Raw genomic sequence first — 15,071 nt, 5'->3', positions numbered from 1 at the left:
CACTGAACAGGGGTATAACTGTACCCATTGCTGACTCTTCCCCCCTTCCCCCCACCTCACAGGATGGCTTCACTCCATTGGCTGTGGCACTGCAGCAGGGTCACGACCAGGTAGTCTCGCTGCTGCTGGAGAACGACACAAAGGGCAAGGTGCGCCTGCCAGCCCTGCACATTGCTGCCCGCAAGGACGACACCAAAGCAGCCGCGCTGCTCCTGCAGAATGATCACAACGCAGACGTGGAGTCCAAGGTAAGCCGCGGGCGCTGCTCTGTGTGTCTCGCGTGTCATTTGACCTCCTCTAACCCAACAGGAATGTACGGCTTGGGAGCAGGAGTAGGCCATTCGGTCCTTCGAACCTGCTCCGCCATTCATTAAGGTCATCTGGTGGTAGTCTCAGCTCCATTTTCCTGTATGCACCCTTCCCCCTCCCCCCAACTTTAACCCTTGACTCCCTTGTCAAGCAAGAATCTAAAACCTCAGCTCTTTAGAAGTTTTAGCATCTACTCAATGATCCTGGCCTTCAGTGCCTTCTGGGGAAGAGAATTCCACAGAATAACGACTGTCTCATAGAGAAAGAGCATTCGCCTCACCTCTGTCGTCAAAGGGAGAGCTCAAACCATGTTCCTGAATTCTGCATAAACCGACATCATTTCCCTCACTATCATCAGTTCTGAGGAAGTGCCACTGGACCCAAAACATTAATTCTAATTTCTCTTCACAGACGCTTTCAGACCTGCTGAGCTTTTCCAGCAATTTCTGTTTTTGCTCCCTACTTCCAGCCTCATTTACCAATCAGCACCCACCATGTCATGTCCCCTCAGGATCTCCCATTTCTCAGTAGGAACACCCAACATTTTTCTAAACCTCAACGAACCAACCTCTTCAGCCTGTTTCCAGAAACTCTATCCCAGGAATAGATTAAATGAACCTTCTCGCAACTGCCTCTACCACTGTTGTATATTTTCCTTCCCAAAGTAAGGAGATAATAGCTGTACATCATTCTCCAGACGTGGTCTCACCGGGTTTCTGTTGAGCTGAATGAAAACTTCCCTGTTTCCAAGCTGCACATAAGCTAGCCTTCGCCTTCCTGATCCCTCACTGTCTCTGCTGATGTTCTATATTTAATGCAGCAGAACACCCAACTTCCTACGTCCCCCAGAGATCAGCAACCTCTTTAACATTGACTCGAAAAGCAGCATCTGATTTATAGAGGTCCACAGCACAGAAAAGGGCCCTTTGGCCCATTAAATTCAATACAACTCTGGAATTAAGAATCCAATGGTGACCACAAAACCATTGTTGATTGTCAGGAAAAACCCCATCTGGTTCACTTCTGTCCTTTAGGGGTGGAACCTGCCATCCTTACCTAGTCTGGCCTACATGTGACTCCAGACCCACAGCAATGTGGTTGATTCTTAACTGCCCTCTGGGGTGGTTAGTTGAGTAAATGCTGGCCCAGCTGGTAATGTCCTCATCCCATGAATGAAAAAATATTTCTTAGATGTGATGAAGGTTTCTGACTCCACCACCCTAACTGGCAGTGAGTTCCAGATTCCCATCAGCCTCTGGGTGAAAACCTTCCTCCTCACATCTCCTCTAAGCTTGCTGCCCCGTACCTTAAACCTGTGCCTCTCCATCAAGGGGAAAAGTTTCTACCGTATCCATGCTCTCATCGTTTTGTACATCTCTGTCACATTCCCAGTCAGTCTCCTCTGGAAGACGGGCTTATGCCCGAAACGGCGATTCTCCTGCTCCTTGGATGCTGCCTGACCTGCTGCGCTTTTCCAGCAACACATTTTTCAGCTCTGATCTCCAGCATCTGCCGTCCTCACTTTCTCCCAGTCTCCTCTGACCTGATGATAATCAGGAGAAAGTGAGGGCTGCAGATGCTGGAAGTCAGAGTCGGGAGTATGGTGCTGGAAAAGCACAGCAAACAGCCCCAGCTTGCCCATTGTCCCTTCATAACTGAACACTGCAGCCTAATCTTCAATTCTTGCTCCCACAGCGGACAAGTTCACTTTACCTGCATTATGTTTCATCTGCCAAATGTTTGCCCACTCACTCAACCTGCCTTTATCCTTTTTCTTTGTCAATCTCCCACCTCCTCCTCATAAGTAACTTTCCAATCTTTCTGGGTAATGTCAGCACCTCCAGCTATTGTACGTTCTGTCCTGCAGCCAAGTCGTTGATAAATATGCTCAATAATTGTGGCCCCAGCACTGATCCCTGTGGCACTCCCACTAGTTCCAGGTTGCCAACTCGAAAAAGACGACTTTATCCCAAACTCTCTGCGTTCAGCTAGCTAACCAATCCTTCGTGTGTGTCAATATATTAACTCCCAGACCCTGAGCTTTTATTTTCCAAAATAATCTTTTGAGGTAACTGCTATTCAAAAGTCCTTTTGAAATTCAAGTCCACCACATCGACAGGTTTCCCTGCCTGTTACTCCCTTAAAAAAAAACTTCACAATAGATTAGTTATCCCTTTCACACAGCTATACTGACTCTGCTTCAATATATTATGACTTTTTTTAAGTTTGTAGATATAACCTCTTAAATAATGGATTCCAGTAAATTCCCTCTGACAGAGTTTAGGCTAACCAACCAAGAGCTTCCTGTCTTCCTCCTTCTGTCAATAAAGTAGTTACTTCCCCAGGCAGCTAGAATCTACTATGTGTTTGAAGATTATAACCAATGTCAAGAGTGTGGAGCTGGAAGAGCACAGCAGGTTAGGCAGCATCCGAGGAACAGGAGAATCAACGTTTTGGGCACAAGCCCTTCATCAGGAATTCTCTTGCTCTCAGATGCTGCCTGACCTGCTGTGATTTTTCAGCACCACACTCTCAACTCTGATCTCTAGCATCTGCAGTCCTCACTTTCTCCGAGATTATAACCAATGCCTTTAGTATGACTGTAGCCAGACCCTAGGACAGAAACCGATTGGTCCCAGGTACTTGTTAGTTTTTAATTCTAATAGCTACCACCACCTTCTCCCTGGTGTTTGATTTAAGTTTGAACATCCCCCTCCACCCCCATGTTCCTTTGGGAAGATGTCCTTGTCCAAGTGACTCTCTCTAATCTCTAAGTCCTCTTTGTAACCCAGAACCCTCACATAGAACCCCTATAGTTTGGAAGCAAGCCATTCGGCCCATCCAGTCTACACTCATTCTCCAGGGAGCATCCAACCCAGACCCACCTGGCTACCCCATCCCTTGTTTTTCCTATTGCCAATGCACCTAGCCAGCACAAACCTGTACATTATGGGAAATTTAGCATGGCCAATCCATCCAACTTGCACATCTTTGGTCTGTGGGAGGAAACCATAGCACCTGGGGGAAACCCACACAGTCACGGGGAGAATGTGCAAACTCCACACAGACAGTCACCCAAGGTGGAAGCACACCCAGGTCCCTGGTGCTGTGAGGGAGCAGTGCTAACCACTGAGCCACTGTGCTGCCCTAAATCCTGTGACCCTCACTCTAACCTCATGACTTTCACTGTAACCCATGATCCTCTCTGTAACCCTGTGACCATCTCTTTGTAACCCCATGACCTTCTCTGTAATCCCTGACCCTCAGTGTAACCTGTGACCCTCTCTGTAGCTCTGTGACTCTCACTGTAACTCCAAGACCTTGTCTGTAACCCTGTGACCCTCTCTCTGTAACCCCACAACCCTCACTGTAACCCGTGACTCCGTTGTAACCCCGTAACCCTCTCTGTAACCCATGACTCTCTCTGTAACCCCTTGACTGTTTCTGTAACCCCTGATCTATTTATAACCCATGACTCTTACCGTCACCTTGTGATCCTTTCTGTAATTCCTTGACCCTCCTTGTAACCTCTTGACCCTCACTGTAACCCCTTGACACTGTCTGTAACCTATGACCCTCACTGTCACCCTCTGGTCCTTTCTGTAACCCATGACACTCGCTGTAACCCCTGAGTTCCTTTTCTAACCCCTGGCCCCCTCACATTTGCATTGTCCACTGAGGAAGCGCAATCAGAGGTACCTCTGCAAACACAAGAAAAGGTTTTGTTTCTTTCATGATTTGTCTTTTTCTTTGGTTGCTGGGTTCCCTCTGGGTAGGGTTGCCAATCCTCCAGGACTGAACTGGAGAGTTCGGGAATTGCAAGTTAACCCTGGGGTTCTGCTGTGATTTACCCAGCAAGCAACCAATCAGGCTGTTAAATAATTTGTTTGTGGCAGAATTCCAACCACCTAATTGGCTAATGTTTCCGATTAGCTTGGGAAGGCATTGTACTGTCAAGGTGGCTGTGTTTAGTGATGACTGACATGAACTGGAAGGGGGTGGGGCTGTGGGAGGCAGGAAGTCAGGTTGTCACATCTCCAGGAATGTGTCCGACCAGAGTTGGCAACCCTAAAGTGAGGCTCAGTAAAGTAAACCTTCTCAAACTCTTTGTTGTACAGGAATCTGTGATCGCTTCTCTTCCAAAAATGACAAAACTGTCTTCAAATATTTTGATTTGAGAGAGTAGAGCAGACAATGTAAAGTTTGCTGTGCAAGGAACCTCTTCCCCTTCCACCCCATTTTTGTTTTGTTTTCTCCCTCCCCTCCTTTATTGTGTTGCCGCCTGTTCTTCCCATTTTTGCTTGGATCACTGCTTTCTTTTCATTTTTGTCATCCCAGGGCTTTACGAACCGCCTCACCCGTCGGTGAACTAATCCTTCATTTCTCTTTCCTTCTCTTTCTCTGCCTGATGTGCTATCGTAGATGATGGTGAATAGGACCACAGAGGTATATATGTTATATGCCAAGTCACTCATAATCTTCTGTGCTGCTGCTGCTTCATCCCTCTCTTTCTTTTCTGGCTACGCTTTAATTCTTTGATTTGAAGAGTTTAACGGCTAATGTAGCATGTCCAAATCTGGAGAAATAGATCAAAAGAAAAACACGCAGGGCTTTCTGCAGTTGGATCTGGGCGTTTTGGGTACAGAAGTGTGCTCGAGTTCCTCCTAGTTTTCTTGGTTTGAAAGATGCCAAAACGTGTCATTGCGAATTGACTTTGATCGGAAAGTCATATGTGGAAGAGCCAACTGGGCCTGTTGCGAGACGCGATTATGATTAACATTTCCAAGAACTGCAGAGAGCCCTGATCGAGTGTGCATCCGGGATTGACATCTCAAGCTGCTGCATGACACTTATCCTGCAAGTGTCAGCAAAGATGGGCTTCCAAGTGCCTTAGAAAAAAGACACAAACACATCTCTTAAACTCAATCTATTGTACCCACCTCCCTCCCCTTCTCCCTCCACAGTAAGCATGGCTATGAAACTCGCTGAACATTTTCTGCACATGCACCCAGTTCCTCCAGTAGTCTGGGGGCGCCAAGGTCGTAGTTGCATGCTCTGACTCACTTGACCAACACCTCCCCCCCCCCCCCCCCTCCCCCCAACTCCCCCACCCTGTGAGGTGATGAGCCCTGTCTAACACTGTACGGTGATGGAGATGAACTACCTGCCAAGTGTGACCACATCCAAATGCATCAGGACAGTCAGTGTTGAGAATTGCTTAGAAATGGGTGGTTGGGCCTAGCGATCCAAATACTTTTCACGTCAGCGTCCGCGGACACTCCTGATCAAGCATGTCTGCCCTTGAGTCACTCGGGTCTTCACCCTTTTTTCTTGCCACTCCCTTAAAGGGTACGCGCTGTCCCGTGTTTCTGGCTGGGCAAACAGCAGATCACAACTGAGGGTAATTCAGGCTGTTTTCACCATGGCAACCCATGGAACAGGCTAATAACTGGCTAACGTCTGCCACATTCTGTATTGTGCAGACAGTTTTCAATGGGAATGAGCTTCAACAACAGTGAACTGTGTGTCACATTGTCCGAATGGCCAATTGGGATGGCCTGGACCCTTTAAGCATGCTTGGTCTCATAGGCAAGTGATGCATTTAAAATGTGTGGTTTGACTTTAAGATCAGTTGAGTGAGTCCCAATCCTCGTTCCATGCACATTATATAATCCACGGTGACCAACCCTACTGATGGATTTGTAGCTTTCAGGATCAAAGATGCAGTCACTTATGTCTCTGTGACATTGCAGTTAATGCAAGGGTCAGTCTCGCCTTCAAGGAGCTCCCAATATAAGCTAACCAAACTGGCTGTAAGCCACAGCATGGACGCACTGAGCCAACAGGTTGAATTATCACTCAAAACCTTTCACTGGTAATGCTCCAGGACCAGCCAGACTCTGGGTGATGGATTTAGCGATCACGGTAGCTGAGTTAGTTAGAGTACAAGTCTCATGCCTCGTTCATTTTCAGAGGTCCTTTTCAATTGGGTGACCTATTTGTAGCAGATATGGCGATGGGATTTAGTCTGAGGGAGGACAGTCTTCACTTTGGATGATATGACTTGAGCTGCCTGTTATACATCTCTCCCCACTTTAATTTGGGTCAACTTCAAGATTGTGATGTATTATTTAAACAGAGAGAAACTGCAGAAAGCTGTAACACAAAGGGACGTGGGGGTGACTTGTGCACAAAGCACAGAAAGTTAACACCCAGGTACAGCAGGGAATCGGGAAGGGTAATGGAATGTTGGCCCTTACTTCAAGGGGGTTGGAGTATGAGAGTGGGGAGGAGTTGCTGCAACTGTACAAGGGGCTGGTGCGACCACATCAGGAATACAGTGAGCAGTGTTGGTCCCCTTCTTAAAGGAAAGATTTTATTTCATTGGAGGCAGTTCAGAGGAGGTTCACTAGGATGATCCCTGGGTATGAAGGGATTGTCTTAATGAGCAAAGCTTAAAGAGTTTGGGGATGCTCTTCCCTGAAGTTTAGAAGAATGAGAGGTGATCTCATTGAAATATATCAGATTCCTAAGGGGTTCAACCGGATAAATGCTGAAATGATATTTCCCCTCATGGGGGAGTCGAGGACCAGAGGTTATAGTCTCAGAATAAAGGGATGCCAGTTTAAGACTGAGATGAGGAGGAATTCCTTCTCTGAGAGGGTTGAGAGTCTTTGCAACTCCTTGCCACAGAGAGCTGGGAGGACAGTGTCTTTGTGTATATTTTGGGCTGCGATAGTTAGTGTCTTGATCAGTCGGTGAAACAAGGGTTATGGGGAAAGGGCAGGAAAGTGGACGTGAGGAATGTCGAATCAGCCATGATCTTGTTAGAATGGCAGAGCAGCCTCAAGGGGCCGAATGGCCTGCTCCAGTCCCTGTTTCTTATGGTTTCCATCCTGAAAATGCTCATTTACAAGTCCAGTCACAGGCCAAGATTTTGAGGGTCAATTACTTATTTTATAAAATCTGGTCATGCAACTCTGATCCTTTTTTTAAAAGGATGTAAAAACAAGCAGCTGACACTGAATTAGAATATAAACAGTGCAGTGTGCTGGGATTCATGGGTGATTCCCTCGGAGAATTCCAGTGTGTGGAATTGAATGGAAATGAGGAGATGCATTCTGTAGCTCAGTTTGCAGAAGGACTCTTTTACTAGCATTGCTTGTAGTCTTGGGGGAGGGGGTGGCGGAGTTAATTGTCCTGTGTACATGCAGAGGGGCCTGTCACTGTTGAAGGTTTTCAGAGATCCTTTTAAACCTACGTCATAAACAAAGGCTGCTTACATCTAGCCCGCTGTGTGTAAACCTCTTACCCAGCGATAGCTCGTTATTGAACACACACACACACACCTCTGGTGTGGTTGGGAGGTTTGCAAAGTTTTTCAATATACGTTCATGGGATGTTGGCACCACTGGATCAACTGCTGTTTTACTGGAATATCTTTTGGAATATTTAATAAATATTTACATGTTTCACATGTAGGCCAGGACCAGGTAAGGATGGCAGATTTCCTTCCCTGGCAGTTTTTTATGATGACCTACTGTCACCATTAGGTTAGCTTCATTGAATCCCCAAGTTCCATTGTTTGCCATAGTGGGATTCAAAGCTATGTCCCCAGAGGATTAAGATTTTTACTGCAATTCCATCACCAGTGCAGCACTGCCTCCCCAACAACCAGGACAACTTTGGGATGGCACGGTGGCTCAGTGGGTAGCACTGCTGCCTCACAGCTCCAGGGAACCTGGGTTCAATTCCAGCCTCGGGTGACTGTGTGGAGTTCGCACATTCTCCCCATGTCTGCGTGGCTTTCCGCTGGGTGCTCCGGTTTCCTCCCACAGACCAGGGAATGTGCAAACTGGGTGGATTAGCCCTGGGAAATGCAGGGATAGGGTAGTGCGGTGGGTCTGGGTGGGATGCTGTTCAGAAAGTCAGTGTGGACTTGTTGAGCCAGATGGCCTGCTTCCACACCAGATAGATTCTGTAACAGTTGATAACAAGTTTCAAGGTTAACCATACCATAACCAGCTTTACATTCCGATATTTTTAAAATCATTGACATTAAATCCCAGCAGCTGCATCTTGGGATTTGAACCTGGATTGTTGGATTCTTAAGAGTCAAGATTAGAGTGGGTGCTAGAAATACACAGCAGGTCTGGCAGCATTCAAGGAACAGGAAAATCGATGTTTCAGGCAAAAAAGCCCTTCATGGGAATGAGACTTATTCCTGATGAAGGGCTCCTCCCGAAACATCGATTTTCCTGCTCCTTGGATGCTGCCTGACCTGCTGTGCTTTTCCAGCACCACTCTAAGCTTGACTCTGATCTCCAGCATCTGCAGTCCTCACTTTTGCCTTGTTGGATTCTTAGTTCCAGTTACATTATCACCACAGCACCACCCCCAAGCTGCTGTGGGGAGACATGGAGAATCCCAATGGATGTGAGTCCCCGGTTTAGATTTGGTGCTCATCCTATCTTAACAGTGCAGGTGTCCTTCAGGCTCGGGATCTCGAGCACGCTGACTCAGCCGAGTCAGTGCAAAGCCCCAGTGGCTGCGTGTAGCAGTAGGAAGCCTGGATGCCCTGGGTGTGAGATGTTGTGGATGTGGCATGTTGCAGAGAGTTGCCTTCATTTCTCTTGGGGTTAAGTGCAAAGCCTCAACTAACCAGCAACCGCTGAGAAGCTTTGGGTGAAATGAAGTGCCTTTTGAGGTTGGCTTGCGACAATATGGACAAGGACAAAAAGCTCAAAATCTTTTCTTTCTTTCAGAGTGGTTTTACCCCGCTCCATATAGCTGCTCACTATGGAAATATCAACATTGCCACGCTGTTACTGAATCGAGGTGCTGCTGTGGATTTCACAGCCAGGGTAAGGTCTCAAGTTAGCATCTAACATCTTCCAATTGCATTATGTTTCTGCTGCACATTCTTTGTGTTTATCCCTCTCCCCTGCAAATCTCAAGCTGAAGAAGTAATGCATTTGTTCTAACTTGTACCTTAGTGACATGTGGTGTGAGACAATATCATTTCCTTAAATGCTGGTGCAGTGACTGAGGTGTTGCTCACTTTTCTTTACGCAGGTTAGAAAGGGATTTGTCACATTTGCCTTCATTGCTCAGTCCTTTGAGTATAGAAGTTGAGAAGTCGTGTTGAGGTTGTACAGGACATTGGTGAGGCCTCTTCTGGAGTACAGTGTCCAGTTCTGGCCACCCAGTTATAGGAAGGATATTATTAAGCTGGAGAGGGTTCAGAAGAGTTTTACGAGGATGTTACTGGAAGGCTTGAGTTATAAAGAAGAGCTGGAAAGGCTAGGGTGTTAGTCACTGGAGTGTAGGAGATTGGGACGTAACCAATGAGAAGTTTATAAGATAATGGGAGGTGTAAATTGAGGTAATGGTAGGTGCCTTTTCCCGAGGATGGGGGAGTTCAAAACTAGGGTGCATATTGTTAAACTGAGAGGAGAATGATTTCAAAAAGGACAGGAGAGGCAAACGCTTTTTATGCAGAGTGGTTCATGTGTGGAATGAACTTCCTGAGGAAGTGGTGGATGTGGGTACAGTTTCAACTTTTAAAAGACATTTGGATAAGTACACAAATAGGAAAGGTTTAGTGGGATATGCTAGGGCTTTTGCCCAAAACGTCAATTTTCCTGCTCCTCAGATGCTGCCTGAACTGCTGTGCTCTTCCAGCACCACTAATCCATTAGTGGGATATGGGCCAAGTGTAGGTAGGTGGAGCTAGTTTAGTTTGGGATTATGGTCAGCATGGATTGGTTGGACTGAATAGCCTGTCTCCATGCTGTCTGATTCTATGATGCATGTATGTCTGTGTGTGTGTATGCGCACTCTATAGCCTGATGATAAATGTGTGTGTGTATGTAAAGTACATCCAGAGGATTGGATGCGATGTTTCTGAAAAGCACTCCACCTCATGGCCAGAGTCTGCCACTACCATGACAGATGAGGACGTCATTGAATGGGAAATGTCCACAAAGCAATTGACAGTGTGTAGCAAAGGTGTGACAGATAATTTGGTGGAACAAGGTAGCCATGTGTGTCGCTTGAGTGTTGAGGGATATGGTATTTGATTAATCAGAGACATGATGTGCTGTGTGTTCAGTTGTTGGAAGGAGATGACTTTGGGCCTATGGGATTGCCCTGTATTCTCCAGGAAATGAAGATTAATTTCCAGGGATCAGTCATGGAGAAAAGCTACTGGTTATTAGAATAGCATCTGAGTCAGTGTGTGCTGTTGTTTTCTTAAAAACCATCCCTCAATTGCCACCTCCTCGTGGGGCAGAGAGAAAACTGGCACCAGTCTTAGGTGATGGTCGGTGAAGGATGGAGCTACAGGATGTAAAGCCAAGGCCCCAACACAGCAAAGGGACTTTTGAAGTGTGTCTGTCTCTCTCTCTCTCTCTCCTTTCCTTCCCCGTCTCTCCCAGTGCCCCAATGGCTGCCTCATCCTAGCAGGGCCCCTCCCCTGCCTTCCTGGTCCCGCCCCTGTGCAAGATGGAAGCTGCTTCCTGCAGAATAACCAAGTTCTGGTGCTCTCTGCTCCTGTCAGAACCTCAGCTCCCCCAGATCCCTCAAGAGGAGCATGTGTGCTGATGATGATGACATTGGTGCGTGCGGGATGCTGATGCACCCTGTGGCCTGCCATCACACCCAAGTGCAGTGGCCATTTTGAATGTTGGATAATCGCAGAGAATCACCAAATTGTTAGGCTCAAAATGAGACCGTTCACCCCAATTGTGCTGTAGTGATTGTAACGAGGTCATCCAGGTATAGAGCATGAGTTCCCTGATTGGGGCTGTTAACCTGGTCCAATCAGGAAGTCCTGGCTGACAGATAAGAACAGGAGGGACCGAGGTTCCATGCCTCATATCTGGATCTACTAGAAACAAGTTCTAACTGCTCCTGGAATGTTTCTTTCGAGGAAGTACTCTCCTCATTGGTTGAAATATTCCTACCTTCATCCTCCAACCACAATGTTCCTGTCAAAAATGCACAGTTGAATTAGAGGAATGGTCAGGGGTCCATTTTCTTGACAGGGCCACACCCCTGATCTCTTGACACTGTTGGTGTGCAGGTACACCCTGACCCTGACTGTTTGGTCATGTAGGCCAGGTGATTTATTTGACCATCCTGCTGATTGGGCATGGGTCAGATGAGAGAATCAAATGCAATATTGATTAAAGAAAGCATTTGTCCTTATTCAATTTTAGGAATTCCAACACATTTATTGCCCGTAATTTGTTTATCCATTGCTCTTGAGAAAGTGAGCTGCCTCCGTGAACCATTAGGTGCAGTTTTGATACAACTCAGTTCTGAAGAAGAGACCTACGGGGACTCGAAGTGCTAACTCTGTTTCTCCCTCTGCAGACCTGCTGAGTTTCTCCTGCATTCCCTGTGTTTGTTTAAGGGTCAGCCATGTTGATGTGTGATCAGAATAATATATCAACCAAGCCAGGCAGACCCAACCAGAAGGATATCAGTGTTCCAGTTGGGTTTTCACAACAATCTTGACAGCTTCAAGACCACTGTTGCTAAAAACAACTTTAATCATTTTATTTGGTGGGTGGCACGGTGGCACAGTGGTTAGCACTGCTGCCTCACAGCGCCAGAGACCCGGGTTCAATTCCCGCCTCAGGCGACTGACTGTGTGGAGTTTGTGCTTTCTCCCCGTGTCTGCGTGGGTTTCCTCCGGGTGCTCCGGTTTCCTCCCATAGTCCAAAGATGTGCAGGTCAGGTGAATTGGCCATGCTAAATTGCCCATAGTGTTAGATAAGGGGTAGATATAGATGTAGGGGTATGGGTGGGTTACGCTTCGGTGGGGCGGTGTGGACTTGTTGGGCCGAAGGGCCTGTTTCCACACTGTAAGTAATCTAATCTAATCTAATCTAATCTAATCTAATTTTTGAAAGAAAACATGCAACATTTTTAGACTTTGAACGTGCACCTTCCAACTTGTACCTTTGCAAAGATAATGAAAGCTCAAAAAATCTCAAGGTGGGATGGTACAAGACCCCCATGGTTGAATTGCTCACGTGCTAAAGGGCACAAGGGGAGAGTGTGACAGATTTTATATCCCGTGGTACTGAGCTGCCCACCCTAACCCTACCCACTATATCCCGGGGGGAGTCAGGAATTGGAACAAGGACAGGCTTAAAGCCTCAGTGAATGGGCTGATGTCCTTGAACTAAAGGACTGAAGATAAATTTGCCCCCTCTCTCCGGTCACTATGCCCCTGTTCACCTCAGGAAGTTGAGGTCCCCGTGAAGGAAGCAACCCAACAGATAAAAGAAGGGTTTCCTAGATCCTTTCTCATCCATTCATTTCTGCTTTCTGGAGGTCTCCAGGCTCTTGGGCCAAAGGGCATTTGTGAAAGCGATGTTTCTCTTCAATAACCCTCTTGTGGTATGACTGTTTCAGAGCTTAACTTTCAATTCCAGAATTTGTATGTTGAGTTAAAATTTCATGAGTTGAGGGTGATGGGACTCGAACCTGTGGCCCAGAACACCTCTGGTTCAATGACCTGACTACTACACCAGCATCTGATTCTGTTGATATAGCGTGCATTCCCCAAAAAACAGAAGGTCTCACTGGGGGGTTAAGAATGCTTAAGGGATTTGAGAGGGAGCTTAAAATGAAACAATTCCCAGAATCCATAGCAAGAGAAGATAACCTTAAATTTGAGCTATTTGTACAAATGAATTGAGAGCTCATTGTAAATGTATGGTCGTTACTAATTATTCCACATATGAATACACATAGCTTCAGGAAATTGGAGAACTGAACAAGGAATTGCCAATTAGGCGGCACGGTGGCACAGTGGTTAGCACTTCTCCCTCACAGCGCCAGAGACCTGGGTTCAATTCCCACCTCAGGCGACTGACTGTGTGGAGTTTGCACGTTCTCCCCGTGTCTGTGTGGGTTTCCTCCGGGTGCTCCGGTTTCCTCCCAAAGTCCAAAGATGTGCAGGTTAGGTGAATTGGCCATGCTAAATTGCCCGTAGTGTTAGGTGTAGGGGTAGGGGTAGGGGTATGGGTGGGTCACGCTTCGGAGGGTCGGTGTGGACTTGTTGGGCCGAAGGGCCTGTTTCCGCAAGTAAAGCAATCTAATCTAATCTAATCTAATAATAAAACAGAAATTACCAGAAAAGCTCAGCAGGTCTGGCAGTGCCTGCATTTCAGTTCACCCAAAACGTTAACTCTGATTTCTCTCCACAGATGCTGCTAGACCTGCTGAGTTTTTTTCCAGCAATTTCTGCTTCTGTTGCTGATTTACAGCGTCCACAGTTTTTTTTAAAGGTTTTTATGGACTTATCAAGAACGTTTTGACTGAAGTTTTTGCTGTTGTCTTCATGATTGGGCAGATTAAATGACCACTGTGTGCGGATGTTGTGAGTGTATGTGAATTCTGTGCAGGCTGCACACTATGCGGAAGTGTGTTATCGTTCCAATGTGAGCTGCGTTTCTGGTATTGGTCACTTTGTTACACCGACATGTCATCCTGATTGAAAGGTTATCCTCCCCCTCAGAATGACATCACTCCACTTCACGTGGCCTCAAAGAGAGGGAATGCCAACATGGTCAAACTGCTTCTGGACCGAGGATCCCAAATTGAAGCCAAGACTAGGGTAAGTCGGCAACTCCCAACAGCGGTTTCCACAACTGACCCTCACAGAGAACAGTGAGTATACATTTTTGAAAGCTTAACAGAGACAAGTAAATTGTGAATGTGTTTAGGACTCACTTGATTCTCCGTCATGATTCTCTTTAAAAAATCAGCCGCAGTGGTTCTCCACTGGCAACTAAACCCAATGACCTATCACTGGTCAGTACCAGCACTGGGGTCCTGCTTAAACCCAGTGACCAATCATTAATCACTACCAGCACTGGGGTCTCTGTTAAACCCAGTGACCAATCACTGGTCAGTACCAGCACTGGGATCCTGGTTAAACCCAGTGACCAATCACTCATCAGTACCAACACTGAGTTCCCTGTTCAACTCAGTGACCAATCCTTGATCAGTACCAGCACTGGGTTCCCTGTTAAGTCCAATGACCAATCACTGGTCTATACGAGCACTGGATTCCCTGTTAAACCCAATGACCAATCACTGGTCTGTACGAGCACTGGATTCCCTGTTAAACCCAATGACCAATCACTGGTCAGTACCAGCACTGGATTCCCTGTTAAAACCAATGACCAATCACTGGTCAGTACCAGCACTGGATTCCCTGTTAAACCCAATGACCAATCACTGGTCTGTACCAGCACTGAGTTCCCTGTTAAAACCAATGACCAATCACTGGTCAGTACCAGCACTGGATTCCCTGTTAAACCCAATGACCAATCACTGGTCTATACGAGCACTGGATTCCCTGTTAAACCCAATGACCAATCACTGGTCTGAGAGATTTGGGCACAGATAATAACCACGAACAAGGGGCAGGTAGTTGGCGATTGTGACTTACCACAAAGCCCCGGACAATCTCTGAAAGTCTTTGGCAGCTTAATGTGATTTCCTCCATGGCCCACTGCCTGGATGTATTAGTGGCAGCTTCATCCAGTACTGACAGCATGTCCAACAGGAGGGCCCTGAATCTGCCCAGCCCCAACTGCACCAGGAGCATGGTGGCTGAAGTGTAACCATAAGAACAATAAAATAGTTTCAAATAACTGAAAAGGTAGTGCAACCTCTCACATCCCATGAACCACAAAACCCAGCTCTTAATACAAAATCAAGTAAGTGTCAACTTC

At 46.7% G+C, this 15,071-nt stretch overlaps 1 protein-coding gene across 21 annotated transcripts in view; it reads left to right on the top strand.

The window, feature by feature from the left end:
• The window catches only part of ank3b (ankyrin 3b), a 716,427-nt gene that overhangs the window by 505,660 nt on the left and 195,696 nt on the right, over nt 1-15,071 (top strand). For 18 of the 21 annotated variants that reach the window (XM_072557889.1, XM_072557888.1, XM_072557893.1 and 15 more), the window contains exons 6-9: nt 63-248; nt 4,732-4,755; nt 9,075-9,173; nt 13,847-13,945. In XM_072557889.1, coding sequence (XP_072413990.1) covers nt 63-248; nt 4,732-4,755; nt 9,075-9,173; nt 13,847-13,945 — 408 coding nt within the window. The remainder of the gene's footprint in view (nt 1-62; nt 249-4,731; nt 4,756-9,074; nt 9,174-13,846; nt 13,946-15,071) is intronic. The other 3 variants (XM_072557887.1, XM_072557885.1, XM_072557911.1) reach the window with 1 other exon arrangement.

This window comes from Chiloscyllium punctatum, chromosome 38, assembly GCF_047496795.1.
Source record: "Chiloscyllium punctatum isolate Juve2018m chromosome 38, sChiPun1.3, whole genome shotgun sequence".
NCBI lineage: Eukaryota > Metazoa > Chordata > Chondrichthyes > Orectolobiformes > Hemiscylliidae > Chiloscyllium > Chiloscyllium punctatum.
This window is presented reverse-complemented; position numbering and strand designations above follow the sequence as displayed.